The sequence below is a fragment of the Anomaloglossus baeobatrachus genome, chromosome 3 (assembly GCF_048569485.1).
Source record: "Anomaloglossus baeobatrachus isolate aAnoBae1 chromosome 3, aAnoBae1.hap1, whole genome shotgun sequence".
In the NCBI taxonomy this organism is placed as follows: Eukaryota; Metazoa; Chordata; class Amphibia; order Anura; family Aromobatidae; genus Anomaloglossus; species Anomaloglossus baeobatrachus.
In genome coordinates this window covers 214,342,130-214,363,879 of record NC_134355.1, presented here as the reverse complement: position 1 = coordinate 214,363,879, position 21,750 = coordinate 214,342,130, and the positions used below count along the sequence as shown (strand labels likewise).

Here is a 21,750-nt window from a genome sequence, read left to right as displayed (position 1 = left end):
AAATCCCACGGTGATGCATACTTGGCTTCCATGCCATAGTCTGAGTGCCTGCTCGTTCCTCTCATCCAATCAAACACATGTCTCATTATACACACCAGGTTATAACCCCGAACATTCGGGAAACTAAGACCTCCTTCCTCCGTTGACTTCATCAATGTTCGTAACTTTATTCTAGGTTTCCTTCCCCGCCATATAAAATCCGCATACGCTGAGTTGAGCCTATTTACGTCCCTCAGTTTTAGCAATATCGGGATCGTCTGGAATGGGTACAACAGTCTAGGAAAGCTCATCATTTTTATCAGGTGGCACCTTGCCAGTAGTGGTAGAGGCAGACCCTTCCAACCCTTTAGTTGTGCTATAATTTTCCTAATTAGTGGGCCATAATTCATCTCGTAAATTGATTCCACCGTTCTTCCTATATGAATTCCCAGATATTTAAGTGATGTCTGTGCTATAGGAATGCCACATATACAACCATCTCTTGCATTCCCCCCTTTTAGGAACAGGATATCACACTTTTTTTTATTCAATTTGAATCCTGAGACTAATCCAAATTTTTCAATTAGGGCTAGAGTCTGTGGCAAATCCACGTTAGGGTCCCCCATATATAGTATGACATCATCGGCAAAAAGTGCTGTCTTTATTTCAGTTCCCCTTACCTTAATCCCTTTAAAACTATTGGGGCCCTGCAGTATTCTTGACAATGGTTCAATGGCCAAGTTGAATAGAAGGGGAGATAGCGGGCAGCCTTGTCTTGTTTCCTTCATCAAAGGGAACACGTCTGATAAAAAACCTGGTTTGTGTATCCTAGCTCCCGAGTTAGCGTAAAGATTCCTAATGTAAAGCCTCATTTTGCCTACAATCCCTGTGGCCTCTAGTACTTTGTCCAGCCAGCTCCAATTTACATTGTCAAACGCTTTTTCTGCGTCGAGTGTAACTAGAGCGGGTCTTGCCCCCCTCTCTATCTGTTCCAATCTCACCGCATCCACCACTAGTATTGTCTTCCGGATATTAGTGACAGCATTTCTCCCTTTAATAAACCCTACCTGACGCTCTGTAATGATCCTTGGAAGAATCATGGCCAATCTATTAGCCATAATCTTAGATATTATTTTTAAATCCTGGTTTATAAGTGATATGGGTCTATAACTAGAGGGATCATCCAGGTCTTTAGTTCCCTTAGGGAGTAATTTGATATATGCTACGTTTGAATTTTTAGGAATTTCCTCTCCTTCCAAAAATGCATTAAATACAGCAGTTAAATCTGGCGAGATCAGATCTCTCATAGCCTTATAAAACTCGCTGTTAAAACCGTCGGGGCCTGGTGCCTTGTTGGTGTTAAGCTTCCCGATTGTTCTAGTCACCTCCTCAACTGTGATATCTGCATTTAGGTCACTCAGATCTTCCTCTGTTACGCTAGGCAAGTGCGCTTGTCTTAACCACTCTGCCTCGTCAGTCATGTCATTGTTTCCTGGCCCATATAGTTTTCTATAAAAATGTCCCAGCAATTTATTAATTTCCTTAGGATCTGTGGTCACCTCCCCCCCCCCCTTTCTTTTTAGTTTGGAAATCACTGTCATTTTCCTGCTACCCCTTGCCAAATTTGCCAGCATCCTCCCCGCCTTGTTGCCAAATCTATGTAACTCTGCTTCCCTGTGCGACCAAAATAATTGTTCCTTTTTTTTGGCCCATTCATCGAACCCCCTTTTCGCCTCCAACCATCTGTCTTTCGTCGTGGGAGATCTATTAGCCAAATACTTTGTGTATGCTACCCGCACTGCTTCACTCTGTGCATTATAATTCTCATTGGTTTTCCTTCTGATCATGGCAGCATATCCAATCAGGCGACCCCTCAAGACCGCTTTTGCCGTTTCCCAGTACAGCACTGGGTTCCCTTTGTGTTCCTTGTTTTCCTCTGTGAATTCTCCCCACCACTCTCGTAATACCCTGTGGAAATTATCTTGTCTGAGAAGAAACGATGGAAATCTCCATATGATATCTGTACCTCTCTTGAACTTCTCTCAGATACCCAATCTCACCGGACTATGATCAGATATCACCATGTTTTCTATCACACATTCTTGTGCCCCATAAACTAGGCCTTGAGAAATCCAAAATTGATCAATACGCGACCAGCTATCATGAGGATGCGAGAAGTGTGTATATTCTCTATCATGCGGGTGAGCTAATCTCCAGATGTCCTTCAAACCCACGTCTTCTAATGTCACATCCCTATGCTCCGGCCTTCTGTCCACATCCTCTGTCCTCTCCTTCCCCCTCCTCCTGTCTTCAGCTGAGTCTGGAACTGTGTTAAAATCACCTCCTACTATGATGTTGGTCTCCCCATCTGCTAGTATGTTGGCCTTTATGCCATCATGAAATATGCTCTGTTGGGAGTTTGGACCGTAAACATTATAGATCCTTAATTTACCCGCTGGGCTAATGATTGTTAAATGTTGCCACCGTCCCTGGTCGTCTGCCTCGTGTGTCACTACTTCATGGCTGAGCTGTTTATGTATTAGAATCATTGTCCCCGCTTTCCTACCTTGTGCCTCTGTCCCATATACAGTACCCACCCAGTATTTCTTCATGTGGTGGAAAAAGTCCTCCTTCCTCAAATGCGTTTCCTGTAATAATGCAATATCTGTTTTTAGTCTTTTCAGATGTCTTAGTATCATTGCTCGTTTGTTAGGAGATCTCAAGCCTTTCACATTCCATGTAGTTATTTGTACCATATTTGCCTTTGTATTTTGCTCTTACTACTTCCTCCCCTGTGGGCCTTGAACTCACAAGAGACGAGACAATTATTACCAGGTATAGAATTTGCCCCCCAGGCTTGACATATCTTTTCCCCACCTTGTAGGTATAATAAATATAACAATAAACAAGTAACTGTAGAACAAGTTTTCCCTTCTGGGAAATTTTTGGCTCTTTTCGCCATGCTGATGACTTCCCCTTTTCCTAGCCAAACTGTTGCGCTCCCTAGTCACCCCCCTTAGAGTATACGTTCTAGCCCGGATTCACATGAGTCACATGAACGAGCCTTAAATAATATGTCAAAAATAGTACAGTATGACAAAACCTCTATAAGAACTTCAAGTCCAACTTAGCTCTATTTTCTGGTGGCCGTCCCAGCACTCAGAGCAGACAGATCCACTTCATTTACGCCTGGAAGTCGTTCCTGGACAAAGGCGAGTGAAAGTAAGAATAAAAGTGAATCTGGAAGTGAAACTGAAAGTAAGCGTGAGACTGAATATGCGAGAGAAAAAGAGTGAGACAGAGCGCGTGTGGTACTGAAAGTGAGCGTGAGACTGAAAATGAAACTGAGTATGAGAGTGAGTGTGAAACTGAAAGTAAGCGTGAAACTGAAAATGAGACTGAATATGTGAGGGGGGAAAGAAAAAAAAAAAAAAGTGTGGGACTGAGAGAGAGTGTGAGACTGAACGTTAGGAGTAAGACTGAAAGTGAAACTGAAAGCAAGCGTGAAAGCGAAACTGAACATGAGAGAATGAAATCAAGAGAGCGAGAGAGTGCGAGAACAGGACCAGCAATATCTAGTTCAGTTCAGTTATCATGAACTATTTCCAACAGTTAGTCTCTGTGTTCCGAGCGAGGATTATTTTGTTGTATTGGGCTCAATCTCCTTTGCTCTCTACTCTCCAACCGCGATTGCTCCTCAAAGCTTCTCGGGTCTTTCCCTGGGCCTCTTGGAGATCCTCCTCTGCTGGTCCCTTCTCCATTATTTCCTCTTTTTTGTCCGTCAGCCCGATTCTTATCCTGTTCTGCCATGAGAGTACGCTCTGCTTCTTTAAAGTCTTTGTAATATGCAAACGAGCCATTAAGATTTCTGAATTTCAGTGTGGCAGGGTATAGCAGTTGGCACTTGACTTTTTTGTTATACAGGAATGAACATACTTTGCTGAATTCTTTTCTCTTTCTGGAGACTTCTGCTGAATAATCGCCGAAAATTAGCAGTCTGTTGCCTTGGTAATGCAATGGTCGCTGTCTGTCTCTAAAGGCCCTCAGTATTTCCTCTTTATGTTTATAATCAAGATATTTGACTATCACTTGTCTAGCTCTCAGCGGGGCTTTCTTGTTTGGGTTTGGATCCTCTCCCCTATTCGCTTCTTGTTGTCTTAGTGGTCCCACTCTGTGCGCTCTTTCCACTCTGAATTTAGCCTTAATGCCCACGGCCTGAGGTAACTCCTGTTCACATATGTTATCCAGCTGTCCCAAAGATACCGATTCTGGCAGCCCCACAATGCGCAAATTATTTCGCCTCGATCGGTTCTCCAAATCTTCCGCTTTATCTCTCAAATAATCGTTAGATTTCACTAGAGCTGCTATTTGCTCTTGCATAGCCATTATTTTCTCCTCTGAGTCAGATATTCTCTGCTCTGTTTCTGCCAGTCTATATGCATGTCCACTAATCTGCTTTTGCATAGCTGCTAGGGATGTTTGTATGGCTGTTTCAATGGCCACTTTAATCTCTTTTGACAGATGTGATGTCACTTCGGCAGCCAATTTTTTATAATAAACATTGAGTTCTTGTGCATGCTTGTCTTGGCCTGCAGGTGGTGCTGGTTTTTTAGTTCTCTTATTCTGAGCTGGGGATTTTCCACCCTCCCCCATTTGTTTACAGTATTTAGATAATGGTGTGGCCGGCTGTTTCTTGTTTACTTTAGAAGGAGTGTTACTGTTTCTGACATGCAGCTTCTGCTGGCGTTGATCATGATTAGACACCTTATACTGCGTGTCTAAGTGATCAGTCCGGTCTCCTGCGTCTCTGTGCACTCTTTGCTTGCTGCACTCCTCCTCCTCTCTCTCTCGTTCCTCCATGTCCCCTTCCTCTATCCATTGTGTTTCTCCCTCTTCAATCCCCTGCAGCGATTTGTCTCCTGCTCCATCCTCCCCCGACCCCCCGCTCTCATCTCCTTCACTTCTCCCTCTCCTGCCTTCCATTACCACATCTTGCACTGGGAACTCTGGCTCCTCCTCCATCAGGCTCGTCGGCGCCATGACAGTCTCCTCTTCTCCACGCCGGCAGTCAGGATCTCCACTCCTCCAGGTCCCCTCACCACCACCAGCACTCCTCAGTAAGTACCGCTCCATAGCTGTGTGCTTCCTGCTACCAGATGTGCTGCTCTCTGCTCGCTCACTTGCCCGGGTATGCTGTTTATCGTCGGTTTCTCAGAGGGGTCTCGGGAGCTTCCCCTCTATGCTGCCTCCTCAGCCAGGACCGGATCCGGAAGTCCCAATTTCTTGATTTGAACACTCTTAACTACTTTTTACTGACTTACTAAAGCACTAAATTGGTTTTGTAACCTCATTGAGCTTTGAACTTCATAGGCAGGTGTATCCAATCATGAGAAAAGGTATTTAAGGTGGCCACTTGCAAGTTCTTCTCCTATTTGAATCTCCTATGAAGAGTGGCATCATGTGCTTCTCAAAACAACTCTCAAATGATCTGAAAACAAAGATTATTCAACATAGTTGTTCAGGGGCAGGATACAAAAAGTTGTCTCAGAGATTTAAACTGTCAGTTTCCACTGTGAGGAACATAGTAAGGAAATGGAAGAACACAGGTACAGTTCTTGTTAAGTCCAGAAGTGGCAGGCCAAGAAAAATATCAGAAAGGCAGAGAAGAAGAATGGTGAGAACAGTCAAGGACATTCCACAGACCACCTCCAAAGACCTGCAGCATCATCTTGCTGCAGATGGTGTCAATGTGCATCGGTCAACAATACAGCACACGTTGCACAAGGAGAAGCTGTATGGGAGAGTGATGCGAAAGAAGCCGTTTCTGCAAGCACGCCACAAACAGAGTCGCCTGAGGTATGCAAAAGCACATTTGGACAAGCCAGTTACATTTTGGAAGAAGGTCCTGTGGACTGATGAAACAAAGATTGAGTTGTTTGGTCATACAAAAAGGCGTTATGCATGGAGGCAAAAAAACACGGCAGTCCAAGAAAAGCACTTGCTACCCACTGTAAAATTTGGTGGAGGTTCCATCATGCTTTGGGGCTGTGTGGCCAATGCCGGCACCGGGAATCTTGTTAAAGTTGAGGGTCGCATGGATTCAACTCAGTATCAGCAGATTCTTGACAATAATGTGCAAGAATCAGTGACGAAGTTGAAGTTACGCAGGGGATGGATATTTCAGCAAGACAATGATCCAAAACACCGCTCCAAATTTACTCAGGCATTCATGCAGAGGAACAATTACAATGTTCTTGAATGGCCATCCCAGTCCCCAGACCTGAATAACATGATGATTTGAAGCATCCTGTCCATGCTCGGCGACCATCAAACTTAACTGACCTAGAATTGTTTTGTAAACAGGAATGGTCAAATATACCTTCATCCAGGATCCAGGAACTCATTAAAAGCTACAGGAAGCGACTAGAGGCTGTTATTTTTGCAAAAGGAGGATCTACAAAATATTAATGTCACTTTTATGTTGAGGTGCCCATACTTTTGCACCGGTCAAATTTTGTTTAAATGCGGATTGCACATTTTCTGTTAGTACAATAAACCTCATTTCAATATAGAAATATTACTTATTCCATCAGTTATTAGATATATGAAACTGAAATAGCTGTTGCAAAAACCAAAATTGTTATAAAGAAAAAAGGTTAACATTAAAAGGGGTGCCCAAACTTTTTCATATGACTGTATGCTTGTAAGAAGTTCAGTTTTATTGTTCTGTGTTAGTTACATGTCTCACACTGATAATGGACTCTTTTATTGAAAATAAGCTCTGGAGGCAGATTCTCATACAGATGAGTATCCAGCCCATAGCATCAAACAGCTCATTTATACAGTGCCTTGCAAAAATATTCAGCCCCCTTGAATTTTTCATCCTTTTCCCACATTTCACATTATGGCTTCAAACATAAAGATACAAAATTTAAACTTTATGGTGAAGAATCAACAACAAGTGGGACACAATTGTGAAGTTGAATGAAATTTATTGCTTATTTTAAACTTTTATAAAAAATAATAAACTGAAAAGTGGGGCGTGCAATATTATTCGGCCCCTTTAAGTTAATACTTTGTAGCGCCACATTTTGCTGTGATTACAGCTGCAAGTCGTTTGGGGTATGTCTCTATCAGTTTTGCACATCGAGGGACTGAAATTCTTGCCCATTCTTCCTTTGCAAACAGCTGGAGCTGAGTGAGGTTGGATGGAGAGCGTTTGTGAACAGCAGTTTTCAGCTCTTTCCACAGATTCTCAATTGGATTAAGGTCTGGACTTTGACTTGGCCATTCTAACACCTGGATACGTTTATTTGTGAACCATTCCATTGTAGATTTTGCTTTATTTTTGGGATCATTGTCTTGTTGAAAGAAACATCTCCGTCCCAGTCTCAGGTCTTTTGCAGACTCCAACAGGTTTTCTTCAAGAATGGTCCTGTATTTGGCTCCATCCATCTTAACCATGTTCCTTGTCCCTGCTGAAGAAAAGCAGGTCCAAACCATGATGCTGCCATCACCAAAGGACTTACTTAGAATTCTGCAGCTGGTTTTAAGGCAAAAAACCTCCCCAAAAATTGCCTAAAAAGGGTTAATGATATAAAATAGAGATTTTTTTCCACAATTAAAAAATCTCACAAACCAGCGCTGAATAATAAGAGTGAAAATTATTTTATTAATACCATTACTCCTAATCCCTAACAAAATAAACAAGTAACCTACACTAGGGATCTGTAACGGGCCCCCGGTGCACTGATCTAATTACCGCTAGACTCCCTGTCAGGAGCGCGGTATACTCAATCCTAACCAGGGATCGTGAATGAGTGCAGCGTGGCTGTTAATGAAAATTCAACAAACAGTAAAGCTTTAACTTCGGTGCAGGCACCCTTAAGCAGGAAGATTGCCTTTATATACGGGCTGGAACAGTCATAGTGCTTCTTTGTAAAAACTTTCTGCAGCTATAAAAAAAAAAATTTCTTCAAAAAAAAAGAAAAAATTTTTTTTCTTGAGAAATTCACCCTCCTTTCTAATCGGACTAATAACCTCATAAATTTTTTATATTAGATCGTGGTTGCCACCAGCCAGGGCCCCACGACCCTTTAGTCCTACTGTGCATATAAAGTGTATATGATTCGTCCATTGTTATCTACTTGTAGAAATTAATCTTGTTTATTTTGTTAGGGATTAGGAGTAATGGTATTAATAAAATAATTTTTACTCTTATTATTCAGCGCTGGTTTGTGAGATTTTTTAATTGTGGAAAAAATCTCTATTTTATATCATTGGTCCTGTATTTGGCTCCATCCATCTTCCCATCAATTTTAACCACCTTCCCTGTCCCTGCTGAAGAAAAGCAGGCCGAAACCATGATTCTGCCACCACCATGCTTGACAGTGGGGATGGTGTGTTCAGGGTGATGAGCTGTGTTGCTTTTATACCAAACATATTGTTTGGCATTGTGCCCAAATGTTCAATTTTTGGTTTCATCGGACCAGAGCACCTTCTTCCACATGTTTGGTGTGTCTCCCAGGTGGTTTGTGGCAAACTTTAAATGACACCTTTTATGGATATCTTTAAAAAATGGCTTTCTTCTTACCACTTTTCCATAAAGGCCAGATTTGTGCAGTGTATGACTCATTGTTGTCCTATGGACAGACTCTTCCACCTCAGCTGTAGATCTCTGCAGTTCATCTAGAGTAATCTTGGGCCTCTTGGCTACATCTCTGATCAGTCTTCTCCTTGTTTGAGATAACATTTTTGAGGGATGGCCGGGTCTTGGTAGATTTGCAGTGGTATGATACTCCTTCCATTTCAATATGATCACTTGCACAGTGCTTCTTGGGATGTTTAAAGTTGTGGAAATCTTTTTGTAACCAAATCTGGCTTTAAACTTCTCCACAACAGTATCACTGACCTGCCTGTTGTGTTTCTTGGTCTTCATGATGCTCTCTGTGCTTTAAAAAGAATACTGAGACTATCACAGAGCAGGTGCATTTATACGGAGACTTGATTACACACAGGTGGCTTATATTTATCATCAGTCATTTAGGACAACATTGGATCATTCAGAGATCCTCAATGAACTTCTGGAGTGACTTTGCTGCACTGGAAGTAAAGGGGATGAATAATATTGCACGCCCCACTTTTCAGTTTATTATTTTTTACAAAAGTTTAAAATAAGCAATAAATATCATTCACCTTCACAATTGTGTCTCACTTGTTGTTGATTCTTCACCATAGCATTAACATTTTTATCTTTATGTTTGAAGTCTGAAATGTGGGAAAAGGTTGAAAAATTCAATGGGGCCGAATACTTTCACAAGGCACTGTACATATAGAAAAACCTGGATTTCTGGAGAATAAGACATCAGATCGCAGATAGCGAGGTATCATTTTATTCAGCTTCCAATGACCCACATGCCCATGTAGATGGCCTAGCATGGTTTGCAAATACTGACAGTTTCCCTTTAAGTTGTCTACCTAGATAAAAAAAATATATGCCATAATACACCTCTGGTAAAATCAGCAGTCAATACTAGAAAATATAATTTTACATGGAGGCTATGCGCATAAATGGCTTCACTTGTAATGCAAGGAAAGATTTTTTTCTCAGGACAAGGGCTACTCATAAACAGTTCTGAGCAGAGGAACCTTCTTTAGAAAGTCCACTTGGCTTGTCTTCATGAGACAAACACTTGTGACCACTTAGTGACTATCAATACAACTTAAAACTCACCTGAGCTATAAGTGCATATCTTCCACCGAAGGATGAAAATGCAGCGCCTGACGGCTGTACACTATAGCTGACACCCTGCTGTATCAGTCATGAGAGCAGTGTTGGCACTGACCATGGCCATTTAACCCCTGAGATTCTGACGTCAGTAGTGACTACTACGGCATCTAGATGGTTAACAGAGTGTGGGGGGCTTCTCTTTAAACCCATCGACATCCTGAGATCATGATTGTGTGGGACTAATGGTTGACATGGCATTTCACGGCCAAGTAAATACCAGAGCCTACCAGCTATAGTGACCTGTTCAGAAGATTACAACATTTAGGTGGTAAAAAAATGTTTTGTGACTGTCCTTGAAAAAATTAAATATTACTGCTGAAATTTTAAAGCTTCTAACATCCGAACAAAATAGAAAAACATTTTACAGATGGTGCTGTTGTAAAGCAAACAAGAGGTTAATGATATTTATTAACTATTTTGTGTCAGGTGACTGTCTGGATTAGGCCTCAGTTCCACTTGCGTTTTGCACGAACGAGTGCAATCCAGTAAAGCATTGGATTGCACTCCCACCAGTGCAAAACTATGGGGTAGTTTTCACCTACTATTGATTTCTCATGCCATGCAATATTGGCATGAGAAAAGAATTTCAGCATGCTGCATTTGGCTGCGAGTCTCGGCTCACATGCACCCCCATATAAGTCTATGGATACATGTGAAACATCGCACTGCACTCACATGTCATCCAAGTGCAGTGCGATGCAGGCCGGGGAGGAGATGAGGACAAAGTGCTCCCTCCCTCTTCTCCGCAGCTGTAATACGATCTCAAGACCAGATCACAGTCGCATGACCCTCGGCTGACGCTCGCAGGAGAGCAGGAGCCTCGAGTCATTAGCATATTTCTTCTAATGCTCTTGTATCGGAAGCAAAGCGCAAGTGGAACCGTGGCCTTAAAGGGATAATCACTCAAAGTTTAAAAATGCTAATTTTTAAAAATGTTTGTCACATTTCTGATATTTTTATAAATAAATGGAAAACATATTGACTTAAGTTTACTATTATCATATAATATATAATGTGTCATGAAAAAAAACCATCTCAAATTCACTGGGATATGTTCAGACATTGCTGTTATTGCCACATAAAGTGACCTGTCGTAACATTTGAAAAATGTGACCAGGTCAAGTTGGGGTTAAGCAGCACTTACAGTGCCTTGTGAAAGTATTCGGCTCCCTGGAATTTTTTATCCTTTTTCCACATTTCAGATTTCAAATATAAAGATAAAAATGTTAATGTTATGGTGAAGAATCAACAACAAGTGGGACACAATTGAGAAGGTGAATGATATTTAATGCTTATTTTAAACTTTTGTAAAAAATAATAAACTGAAAATTGGGGGCATGCAATATTATTCGTCCCCTTTACGTTCAGTGCAGCAAACTCACTCCAAAAGTTCATTGAGGATCTCTGAATGATCCAATGTTGTCCAAATTGACTGATGATGATAAATATAAGCCACCTGTGTGTAATCAAGTCTCCGTATAAATGCACCTGCTCTGTGATAGTCTTGGCGTTCTGTTTAAAGCACAGAGAGCATCATGAAGATCAAGGAACACAACAGGCAGGTCTGTGATACTGTTGTGGAGAAGTTTAAAGCTGGATTTGGTTACAAAAAGATTTCCACAACATTAAACATCCCAAGGAGCACTGTGCAAGTGATCATATTGAAATGGAAGGAGTACCATACCACTGCAAATCTACCAAGACCTGGCCGTCCCTCAAAAAAATCATTTCAAACAAGGAGCAGACTGATCAGAGATGTAGCCAAAAGGCCCATGATCACTCTGGATGAAGTTCAGAGATTTACAGCTGAGGTGGGAGAGTCTGTCCATAGGACAACAATCAGTCATGCACTGTACAAATCTGGCCTTTATGGAAGAGTGGCAAGAAGAAAGCCATTTATCAAAGATATCCCTAAAAAGTGTCATTTAAAGTTTGCCACAAGCCACCTGGGAGACGCACCAAACATGGAAGAAGGTGCTCTGGTCAGATGAAACCAAAATCGAACTTTTGGGCACAATGTCAATCAATATGTTTGGCGTAAAAGCAACACAGCTCATAACCCTGGCCACACCATCCCCACTGTCAAACATGGTGATGGCAGCATCATGGTTTGGACCTGCTTTTCTTCAGCAGGGACAAGGAACATGGTTAAGATGGATGGAGCCAAATACAGGACCATTCTTGAAGAAAACTTGTTGGAGTCTAGAAAAGACCTGAGACTGAGATGGAGATGTTTCTTTCAACAAGACAATGATCCCAAACATAAAGCAAAATCTACAATGGAATGGTTCACAAATAAACTTATCCAGGTGTTAGAATGGCCAAGTCAGATGAAAACTGCTGTTCACAAACGCTCTCCATCCAACCTCACTCAGCTCGAGCTGTTTGCAAAGAAAGAATGGGCAAGAATTTCAGTCTCTCAATGTGCAAAACTGATAGAGACATACCCCAAGCGACTTGCAGCTGTAATCGCAGCAAAAGGTGGTGCTACAAAGTATTAACTTAAAGGGGACGAATAATATTGCACACCCCAATTTTCAGTTTATTATTTTTTATAAAAGTTTAAAATAAGCAATAAATTTTGTTCCACTTCACAATTGTGTCCCACTTGTTGTTGATTGTTCACCATAACATTAAAATTTTTATCTTTATGTTTGAAGCCTGAAATGTGGGAAAAGGTTGAAAAATTCAAGGGGGCCGAATACTTTCGCAAGGCACTGTATAAAGAATTAAACTGTATTACACATCATCTGGAGAACTGGTTGTTCTCACCCACCCTAAGATCAAAGCCAAAAAAGAGAGAACAATGACTGTACACTTAAACAATTCCCATTCTCATGTTTAAAATTAGTAATATGACATTTTGACATAAAGCAATTTTTCAAAGTAAACCTTGTTTTAGTAAATTCTTATATTTTCTTTCAAACAATGCTGGAACTTTAATAATAGAAATCCTAACACCATGCTTTTCAACTATACATACATTTCCAGATAGGAAAATGGAGCAGTGGTGTAAAGCAGAGTTGTACAGATTTATTTCAAGAGAGGGTCTCTAAAAAGAAATGCTAAACAAAGAAAACGCACAGGAAATAAATGTTCTAGTGATTTATTTTTTTTTACTTTTATGTCTACTCTTCTTCATTGATCCAAATTTTCCTATTACAGTTAAAGCTGAGAAATACAGTGCTGTGAAAACGTTTTAGACCGGCATGGTGGAAATGCTGTAAAGGAAGAATGCTTTAACAAAATGTGTTCATAGTATCAATTAACAAATTACAAAGTGAATGAATAACAGAGAAAACGAAATCCGTATCAGTATTTCTTACTTTGCAGCATATTTCCCCACCTGCCTAGAGATTTTGTTCAGTATGGTATATTAAGATATCTTGTGTGCCTCGGGGGGCTTATCCATGTCCCCTTTTTTTCTAACTATCTTGTTTTCTGCCTGTGTGACAACTGGCTGCCCCTTACCACCTCTGTCTTGTCTGCAGTAATGGAGTAATCTGTAGGTTACTAGTGTTCTAAAGCTATATGGTTGCTGCACAGAAAGCCCAGGTACCATGGGGGAATGGATTTTATTCTTCTCGGCAGCCTCCAGCTTTCATTCATAGAGGCCTGTCTTCAGTCATGACCTAGTATATAGTGAGTGGCGGCTGTAACCACACATTGGCACTGACTGACAGTGTTCTCAGCACTGATACACTGCTGAGCCAGATATCAAGTCAATGCTGAGGCATGGTTACAGCCACCTCTCACTATATACTAGGCCGTGACTGAAGCCAGCCCTCTATGAATGAAAGCTGGAGGCTGACGAGAAGAATAAAATCCATCTCCTCATGGTACCTGGGCTTTCTGTGCAGCAACCATATAGCTTTAGAACACTTTTAACCTACAGATTAACTGAATATCTGCAGGTTAATTGCATTTTATGTTGTGACAGGTTCCCTTTAAAGATGTTAATGCCCATTAAAGGGATTATACAGTAATACAAAAAAAATCTATATAGGTGCTTTACTGTATAATACTCGGACCTTCAATCAGGTAGAGTCATGAGGGTCTCTGTGATATTATATGATATGATCATCACTACACTTTGTTTCCTTTTTAAGATTCATGAATCTGCACTGAGAGCAAAGAATAGAAGACAGAAAGAAAGGAAGAAGCATCTGCTGCAGAAGCAGAGAGCCCACTCTGCAGATGCAGAACGAGTTCTGAGGAGGAAACCTTCCCCGGTAGATAACCCCTGGATGACTGAATACATGAGGTGCTTTTCAGCCAGAGCTCGTTAATGGTACAATTATCTGAATTCATTGCCAGTTCTGCCACTACAGATCAGACCGGTTTCCTTCAGTCCTGACAACAAGCACTATTTCCAAGTCCCAGCAATACTGAGCCAAACTGGAGCACACTTTTTCTAAAGGTTTTTATACTGTACATTCAGGTGTTCTACAGTAAAAAGCTCTCTGTACTTTGGTTGAAACTTCTTATGCTTTACTTATATATATATTTTTCTTAGGCTTCCTAGTTTATGTCAAAACCTAAACAATTCCTTGCTTACTATCCAAAACTCTGTCTGCTGCTGATGTATACATATATTTGATTGTATAACAGAACAACATTTTGAAACCTGGAATGTACATATGTATCCAACTTCATTCTTATCAAGGTGAAAGCTGTACTGACGTGTGTAGCGGTGCGTGTAAAATGGAGAAGTGGTGTATTGTTTGGTGTTCATTCTCAGGCATATAGCGCTGCTGAATGCAGAAGTCAATGACCATATGATTTTGTCAGTAAACGGCGTTATTGTCTTCTAAATCATGTGGCCACTACATACAGGCTTTGTATTAACCATATGCTGCAGGGTGGAAACCCAGTTTTGTGGAATTTCCATTGAAAAGACTTTTACTAGATATGATTACCAGCAATAATCATCAAACACTTCCTGAATGTTCATTTTATTTGCATAATTTGACTTTTAGGAAATGCAGACATTTTTACAAAGTACCTCCAGTCTACACATTAATTATACTGTATTTATGGCTTTGTTTCTAAACCAATAACTATGGATAGATTGTGGCTAAATATGAAAATTCTACCTTTGTCCAAATACTTTTGATGTGTCTGCTGTGGCTAAAATACAGATGTAAAGAAACACAATGGATACAGCAGCACTCTGCAAGCAGGAAGGGGACCCTGACAGTGCAATTTATTATTATTAATAATCACTTTTATTTCTATAGCACCAACACATTCTGCAGCACTGTACAATTCAGAGGGGACATGTACAGACAATATCAGACATTACAGAGTAACACAATTCAACAGATACCAAGAGTAATGAGGGTGCTTCCTGCTCATAAGACTACAATCTATGAGGAAATAGGGGAGGCACAAAAGGTAAATGGTAAAATCACTTGTATTGTAAGGTGTAGGTGACATGAGCGAGCAAGTGATCGGATGTAGGGATTGAAGGAAGCATCTGAGTCACATGTAACCCCTTGACAGCAGCCGTGCTGCTGGGGAGTAATGGTAGAACCGCACATGGAAATGGCAATATTGGGTTTAGGAAGGTTACTAGAGGGAGGAAACACAGGAAATTCAGTTTTTGACAGGTCCAGGTATCACAGGTGTTTTGTAGTCCTGCAGGGTTGATGTCATGATGTGTATAATTGGGTGTCATGAGCATATAGAGGGTACTGAAAACCAAATCTACTGATGGTTTGTCAGTAGTTGCGTAGGACTGATCCCTGAGGAACCTTGACAGTAAGGGGGAGAGGTAGAAGAGTCAGCAAATAATACAGTGAAGGAGGAGTCTGAGAGGTAAGAGGAGAACCAATAGAGAGAAATATCCTTGAGCCTGATAGAGCGGAGCATGGTGAGGAGCAGCTGGTTATCCACAGAATTGAGTGCTGTAGAGACATCCAGTAAAATCAGCAGAGAGTAGTGGCCATTAGATTTATGTTATTAGATCATTAAAGAATTTAATAAGAGCAGTTTATGTAAAGTGTAAGGAGCAGAAACCAGATTGTAAAGGATCAAAAAGAGAATTATCTGAGCAATAGTGGCTTAGACGGGAGTGGACCAAATGTTCCAAAAGTTAAGAAATGAAGGGGAGGTTAGAGACAGGTCTGTAGTTAGCAGTGCACTTCTAGTCAAAGGATGTTTTTGGGTTTTTTTAAGTAATGAGTGTATGGTAGTATGTTTGAAGGAGGAAGAAAAGATACCATATGATAGAGCGAGGTTAAATATTTTAGTAAGGTGAGTGGGGACAGCCGGGAAGACGGGCGGACTGAACGAGATTTGAGGGAATAGTGTCACTGGGGTAGGTAGTAGGGCGAAAAGATGTGAGGAACCTGTTATTTTCTTCTGTGTTCTGTTCAAAGACAAAGTCGACTAGATGAAGTTCAGGATGGAAGATAATGCATGAAATTGGGGGCTTGAAAGAAAGTATCCTGTCAGGCATGATACATGTTTTTCTTTAAAATAAATGACCAAATTGTCAGCGCTGAGGTTGGTGGTTTGGATCTTTCTCCACCCTTGGACCGAGGAGGGAATGAAAAGTGTCAATCATTTAGGATTGTTGGATAGTCACGGAATTCGTGACGCACATGCGACGTCGTTGCGTGTGACACCTATGAGCGAGTGTTAACGATCAAAATACTCACCTAAGCGTTGATCGTTGACACGTCGTTCAAAAAATCGTTGCTGGCGCTGGACGCAGGTTGCTCGTCGTTCCTGAGGCAGCACGCATCACTATGTGTGACACCCCGGGAATGACAAACAGCAGCGTTCCTGTGTCCTCCGGCAATGAGGTGGGCGTGTCGGTAATGCGGCTGGTCTCCGCCCCTCCGCTTCTATTGGCGGGCCGCTGTGTGACGTCGCTGTGACGGCGCACGAACCTCCCCCCTTAAAAAAGAGGTTCGCTGCCCACAGCGACGTCGCTAGGAAGGAAAGTACGTGTTCCGCGTCCTAGTGATATTGTGCGCCACGGGCAGCGATTTGCCCGTGACGCACAAATGACGGGGGTGGGTGCTTTCACGAGCGACATCGCTAGCGATGTCGCTGCTTGTAAAACGCCCTTTAGTTCATTTACTGCAAACGGGAGTGAGAGCGGACCCCAGCAGAATCAGAAGTAGAGCCTGCAGAGCCGAGGGACAGGTAAGAGGAAGGCCGCTGCCGCCGGAAACTGGGAGCGGGAGTGCACATGGGGACCACGCTGGGGCTGGGCAGGTGAGAGAAAGAGCGCCCCCCTCGGGCACTGGCGGGGACGGGCATTACAGCCTGTCTTTGCCCATCAGCCTTCCCATGCCTGCCTGTGCCCCTGCAGCCTCCACAGGCCTGCCTGTGCCCCTGCAGCCTCCCCAGGCCTGCCTGTGCCCCTCCAGCCTCCCCAAACCTGCCTGTGCCCCTCCAGCCTCTCCAGGCCTGCCTATGCCCCTCCAGCCTTCCCAAGCCTACCTCTACCTTTCTAGCCTCCCCAGGCCTGAGTGTGCCTCTCCAACCTCCCCAGGCCTGCCTTTGCCGGTCAAGCCTCCCCTGGCTTGTCTGTGCCCCTCCAGCCTCCCCAGGCTTGCCTATGCTCCTGCAGCCTCCCCAGGCCTGCCTGTGCTCCTGCAGCCTCGCAAGGGCTGCCTGTGCCCCTCCAGTCTCACCAGGGTTCACTGTGCCCCTCCAGCTTCCCCAGGGTTCACTGTGCCCCTCCAGCCTTCCCAGGGTTCACTGTGCCTCTCCAGCCTTCCCAGGGCTTTCTGTGTCCCTTCAGCCTCCCCATGGCTGCCTGTGCCCCTCCAGGGCTGCCTGTGTCCCCCAGGGCATCCCCAGGGCTGCCTGTGCCCCTCCAGCATCCTCAGAGCTGCCTGTGTCCCCATTGCTGTCTGTGCCCCCAGAGATGTATATACCACCAGCGATATGTGTGCCCCCCAACTATGTCTGTGCCCTCCAGAGATGTATATACCCCCAGTGATGTTTATGCCTCTCAGCTTCCCTAGTGATGTATATGCCCTCAACGTCTCCTGTGATGTCTATGCCCGCCAGCCTCCCTAGTCATATCTATGCTCCCCAGTCATGTCTATGCTCCGCAGCCTCCCCAGTGATGTATATTCCTCCCAACCCTTCTCTGTGATGTATATGCGCCTAGCCTCTTCTGTGATGTGTATGCCCCCAGCGTTTCCTGTGATATGTATGCCCCTAGCGTCTCCTGAGATGTATTTACCCTAGCCCTTGCTGATATATATATATCACAGGAAGGTTTGGGGCATATATATGTCCCCCCAGTCTCTTCTGTGACACATATGTCCCCATCCACTATAATGTTTATTCTCCAGCCCCTCCTGTGATGTATATTCCCGCATACCCTCCTGTGTTATATATATGCCCCAAGCCCAGCCTGTGATGTATATGCCCTCAGCCTCTCCTTTGTGATATATATACAGCAGACCCAGCCGACAACCCTGGAAAAGTATTTGTGAGAAGCAACAAGATAAATATTACCTGATATCACAGCCGCATTAAAAACCAGAAGCTCCAGCCGCCACAGGGAGTTAATTATTTGACCAAACATAGCGGAGTCATTTCCAAGTTAATAATTTTGTGCGGCCCCCAATTGATGGCAGAAATTTCCAAATGGCCCATGGCAGAAAAAAGGTTCCCCACCCCTGACTTACAATGAAAGTTTTATCACCAGGAGATTCAGTGCCAGGACTGGTGCTCATGTGCCTGATAGACCGACCATCCACAATTATCTGATAAGCCGCTTACTGTCACTATAGAATGTACATATAAAGCTGTGGTCTGAGATGGGTTATCTTTCTGTACTCTGTTGCATGCTACATCTAAAAACTCAGCTTGTGTGACAACTCCTGCACCTAGTAAACTAAAGGTACCGTCACACTAAGCAACATCAAAGCAACATCGCTGCTGAGGCACAACTTGCTAGCGATGTTGCTGTGTGTGACATCCAGCAACAACCTGGCCCCTGCTGTGAGGTTGTTGTTTGTTGCTGAATGTCCTGGACCATTTTTTAGTTGTTGCTCTTCGCTGTGAAGCACACATCGCTGTGTGTGACAGCGACAGAGCAACAACTAAATGTGCAGTGAGCAGGGAGCCGGCTTCTGCGGACGCTGGTAACCAATGTAAATATCGGGTAACCAAGAAGCCCTTTCCTTGGTTACCCGATATTTACCTTCGTTACCAGCGTCCGACGCTCTCACGCTGTCAGTGCTGGCTCCCTGCTCCCTGCACACATAGCCAGACTACACATCGGGTAATTAACCCGATGTGTACTCTGGCAAGGAGTGCAGGGAGCCAGCGCTAAGCGGTGTGCGCTGGTAACCAAGTTAAATATCGAGTTGGTTACCCGATATTTACCTTAGTTACCAAGTGCAGCATCACTTCCATGCGTCGCTGCTGGCTGGGGGCTGGTCACTGGTTGCTGGTGAGATCTGCCTGTGTGACAGCTCACCAGCAACCCGTGTAGCGACGCTCCAGCCATCCCTGCCAGGTCAGGTTGCTGGTGGGATCGCTGGAGCGTCGCTTAGTGTGACGGTACCTTAAGCGATACATCGTTGGAATCTGCATTTCACTTCCTACATTATTCTGCTCTCAGATGAGGTAAAAAAAAACCTGGTAACATATTTCCATTTAAAGACTGTGGGGATCCGTGAGACATTGACGATTTTGACATTGATTTTGTATCAGAATTTTTATGCATCTGTTGTTTTGTGTTAAATCTAAATAAAAATGTGGCCTTCCAGTGGTCTTTATACTGGCATTTAAGCAGACACACCTCTGCAGTGAAAATAAAAATGGAGGCAAATGGGATGGCGCTTGAGGAAAAAAAATATCTCAGATGGTAATACATAGATGTGTGAATGCAGCCTTTGGGCTCATTCAGACGTGCAATTTTCTTGAATGAGTTCTGTCCTTTATTTTCACAGAATTCGTACCTTTTGTTGCTATAGTCTATGGGGCTGTTCACATGTCTGTGTAGATCACCAGGACCTGACCAATCTTGATTGCATTCTCCCATCAAAATTACTAATGCATGTCTATGAATCTGTGAAAAAAATAGAGCAGCAAGGAACTGAGGTGTCTACAGGAGGATTGGGGGTCACCAAAACAAATAAAACTACCATATATTAAAAAGTTATATTACTTTGTATTTCAAGCTAATTTAAATGTGTTGTTTTCCTGGAAATTCCCTTTAATCTGTATGATTTGGTCCAAAATTAGTTGTAAGTAGAATAATAATAATGGGCCACTGGCTGTCTGGGAAACTCCCCTATACAATACCTGTTAAAAATGTTAAATATGTGTGTACATATATTTATATGATTTTAGTCTGGTGCTTAAAGTGAACCTGCCATGTTACCAAATGCTATTACTGCAGATATAGCATTCATTTTTAGGCTGATTGTGTTCCAATGCCTTCCGGTTGCCTTACGGAAAGCACAGCTACTTGAAGAAAATTAACTTATCTCCTCTTGTAAGCTGCCGGCTTTCAGTTATAGAGATGTTCATGGAGTGGCTTCTGTCACCGCTCAGTACGCAATGAGTACAGTACGTAGTGTTCTGTCAATGAAAGTGTTGGGGCATGCTTACAGCTTCCGCTTCCAATGATGAGTGGTAACTGAAGCTGCTCTGGCCGCGACTCTGAAAGCCGATAGCTTCCGGGTGAAAATCTCATGGTGGTCTCCCTGCTGTTTTGAGACTAGTGACAGCCTTAAGACTGGAGCTTCCCATCTCCATCTAGACTCCTCATGTAAACGAAGATTACTTTCCTTTAGTATCTCATGAGTTAATTTCAGTTTTGTTGTCAGCAGCTCATAGTAGTGCAGGTCAGCTGTAGCTGCTTTGAGCCCATGCCCATTTATGTTTAATTGGTCTGAATGCGTGTGTCACGCGTTACATATGGACATCTCCTACTCCGTGTTTGACATCAACAGCAGCAGACAGACTCTTAGGCCAGAATCACACTTGCTAGTGCCTCACGTGTAACTCGCACGAGTCTCTCATGGTAGAACCCGGCATGGCGGCACACTATGCATACAGGAGCGTCTGAGCTGCATAGAGATACATGCAACCGACCCGCTCCTGTCAGGGGCGTGTGCGGCCAAGCCGGGTTCTACCATGAGGGACTCGCGCAAGTTACACGCGAGGCACTAGCAAGTGTGATTCTGGTCTAAAGTAGCAGATGGATGGGCACAAGACAATTCCTCAGCAGCTCCTTCCATCAGGCTGGCCAGAGTAGAATGAATTCTAACAGCAGCAAGGACTGCTGTGAAAGCTCCAGTATTTAAACCTAAATGGGCGTGATCTGAAAGCAGCTACAGATGACCTGCACTGCTATGAGCTGCTGGCAACAAAAAACAAAATTAACTCATGAGACGCCAAAGGAAAGGAAACTTTGTTTAAATGAGGAGTCTAGATGGAGATGGGAGGCTCCAGTCCTAATGCTGTCACTAGTCTCAAAACAGCAGGGAGACGACCACAACAGGAAATAAGTTAATTTTCTCCCGGAAGCCACACTTTCAGTAAGGTGGCAGGACAGCATTAGAACACTATTTATCCTGCAGTTAATAGCATTTGGGGACATGATAAGGTTCCCTTTTTAAAATACACTCTTCAACATTGAAATTGCAGCATAAAGAAGGAACATTTGTGGAAGTATGGAAATCACAGGATTGATAGACCTGTTAATGATATGCAAACAATGAAAAATTTGGATTTATTTATTATTGAGCCTAGACTACACATGCACAATTTTACACCTTGTTGCAATCATTAGGGTTATTAATGGTTGTCTTATCAATGTTGTGTAACGCTGGACAAATAGCCATACCACTGATTCTATAACTACATCAATGCAACAGTGAGCTGTTCGTGTACCAGGAATGAAGATTAGAGGGGATTGGACACCGTACATTATGCCAGATCATTTAATAGTCTTGGGAGTAGAACTGGTTTGATGTTCCTTTGTGGCG

General features: G+C 43.0%; 1 protein-coding gene across 3 annotated transcripts in view; it reads left to right on the top strand.

Moving 5' to 3' along the window:
• CCSAP (centriole, cilia and spindle associated protein) overlaps window positions 1-19,893 on the top strand; it is a 157,582-nt gene extending 137,689 nt beyond the window's left edge. For all 3 annotated transcript variants that reach the window (XM_075339716.1, XM_075339714.1, XM_075339715.1), the window contains one exon: window positions 13,879-19,893. In XM_075339716.1, coding sequence (XP_075195831.1) covers window positions 13,879-14,058 — 180 coding nt within the window. In that variant the 3' untranslated portion in view covers window positions 14,059-19,893. The remainder of the gene's footprint in view (window positions 1-13,878) is intronic.
• The last annotated feature ends 1,857 nt before the right edge of the window (window positions 19,894-21,750 follow it).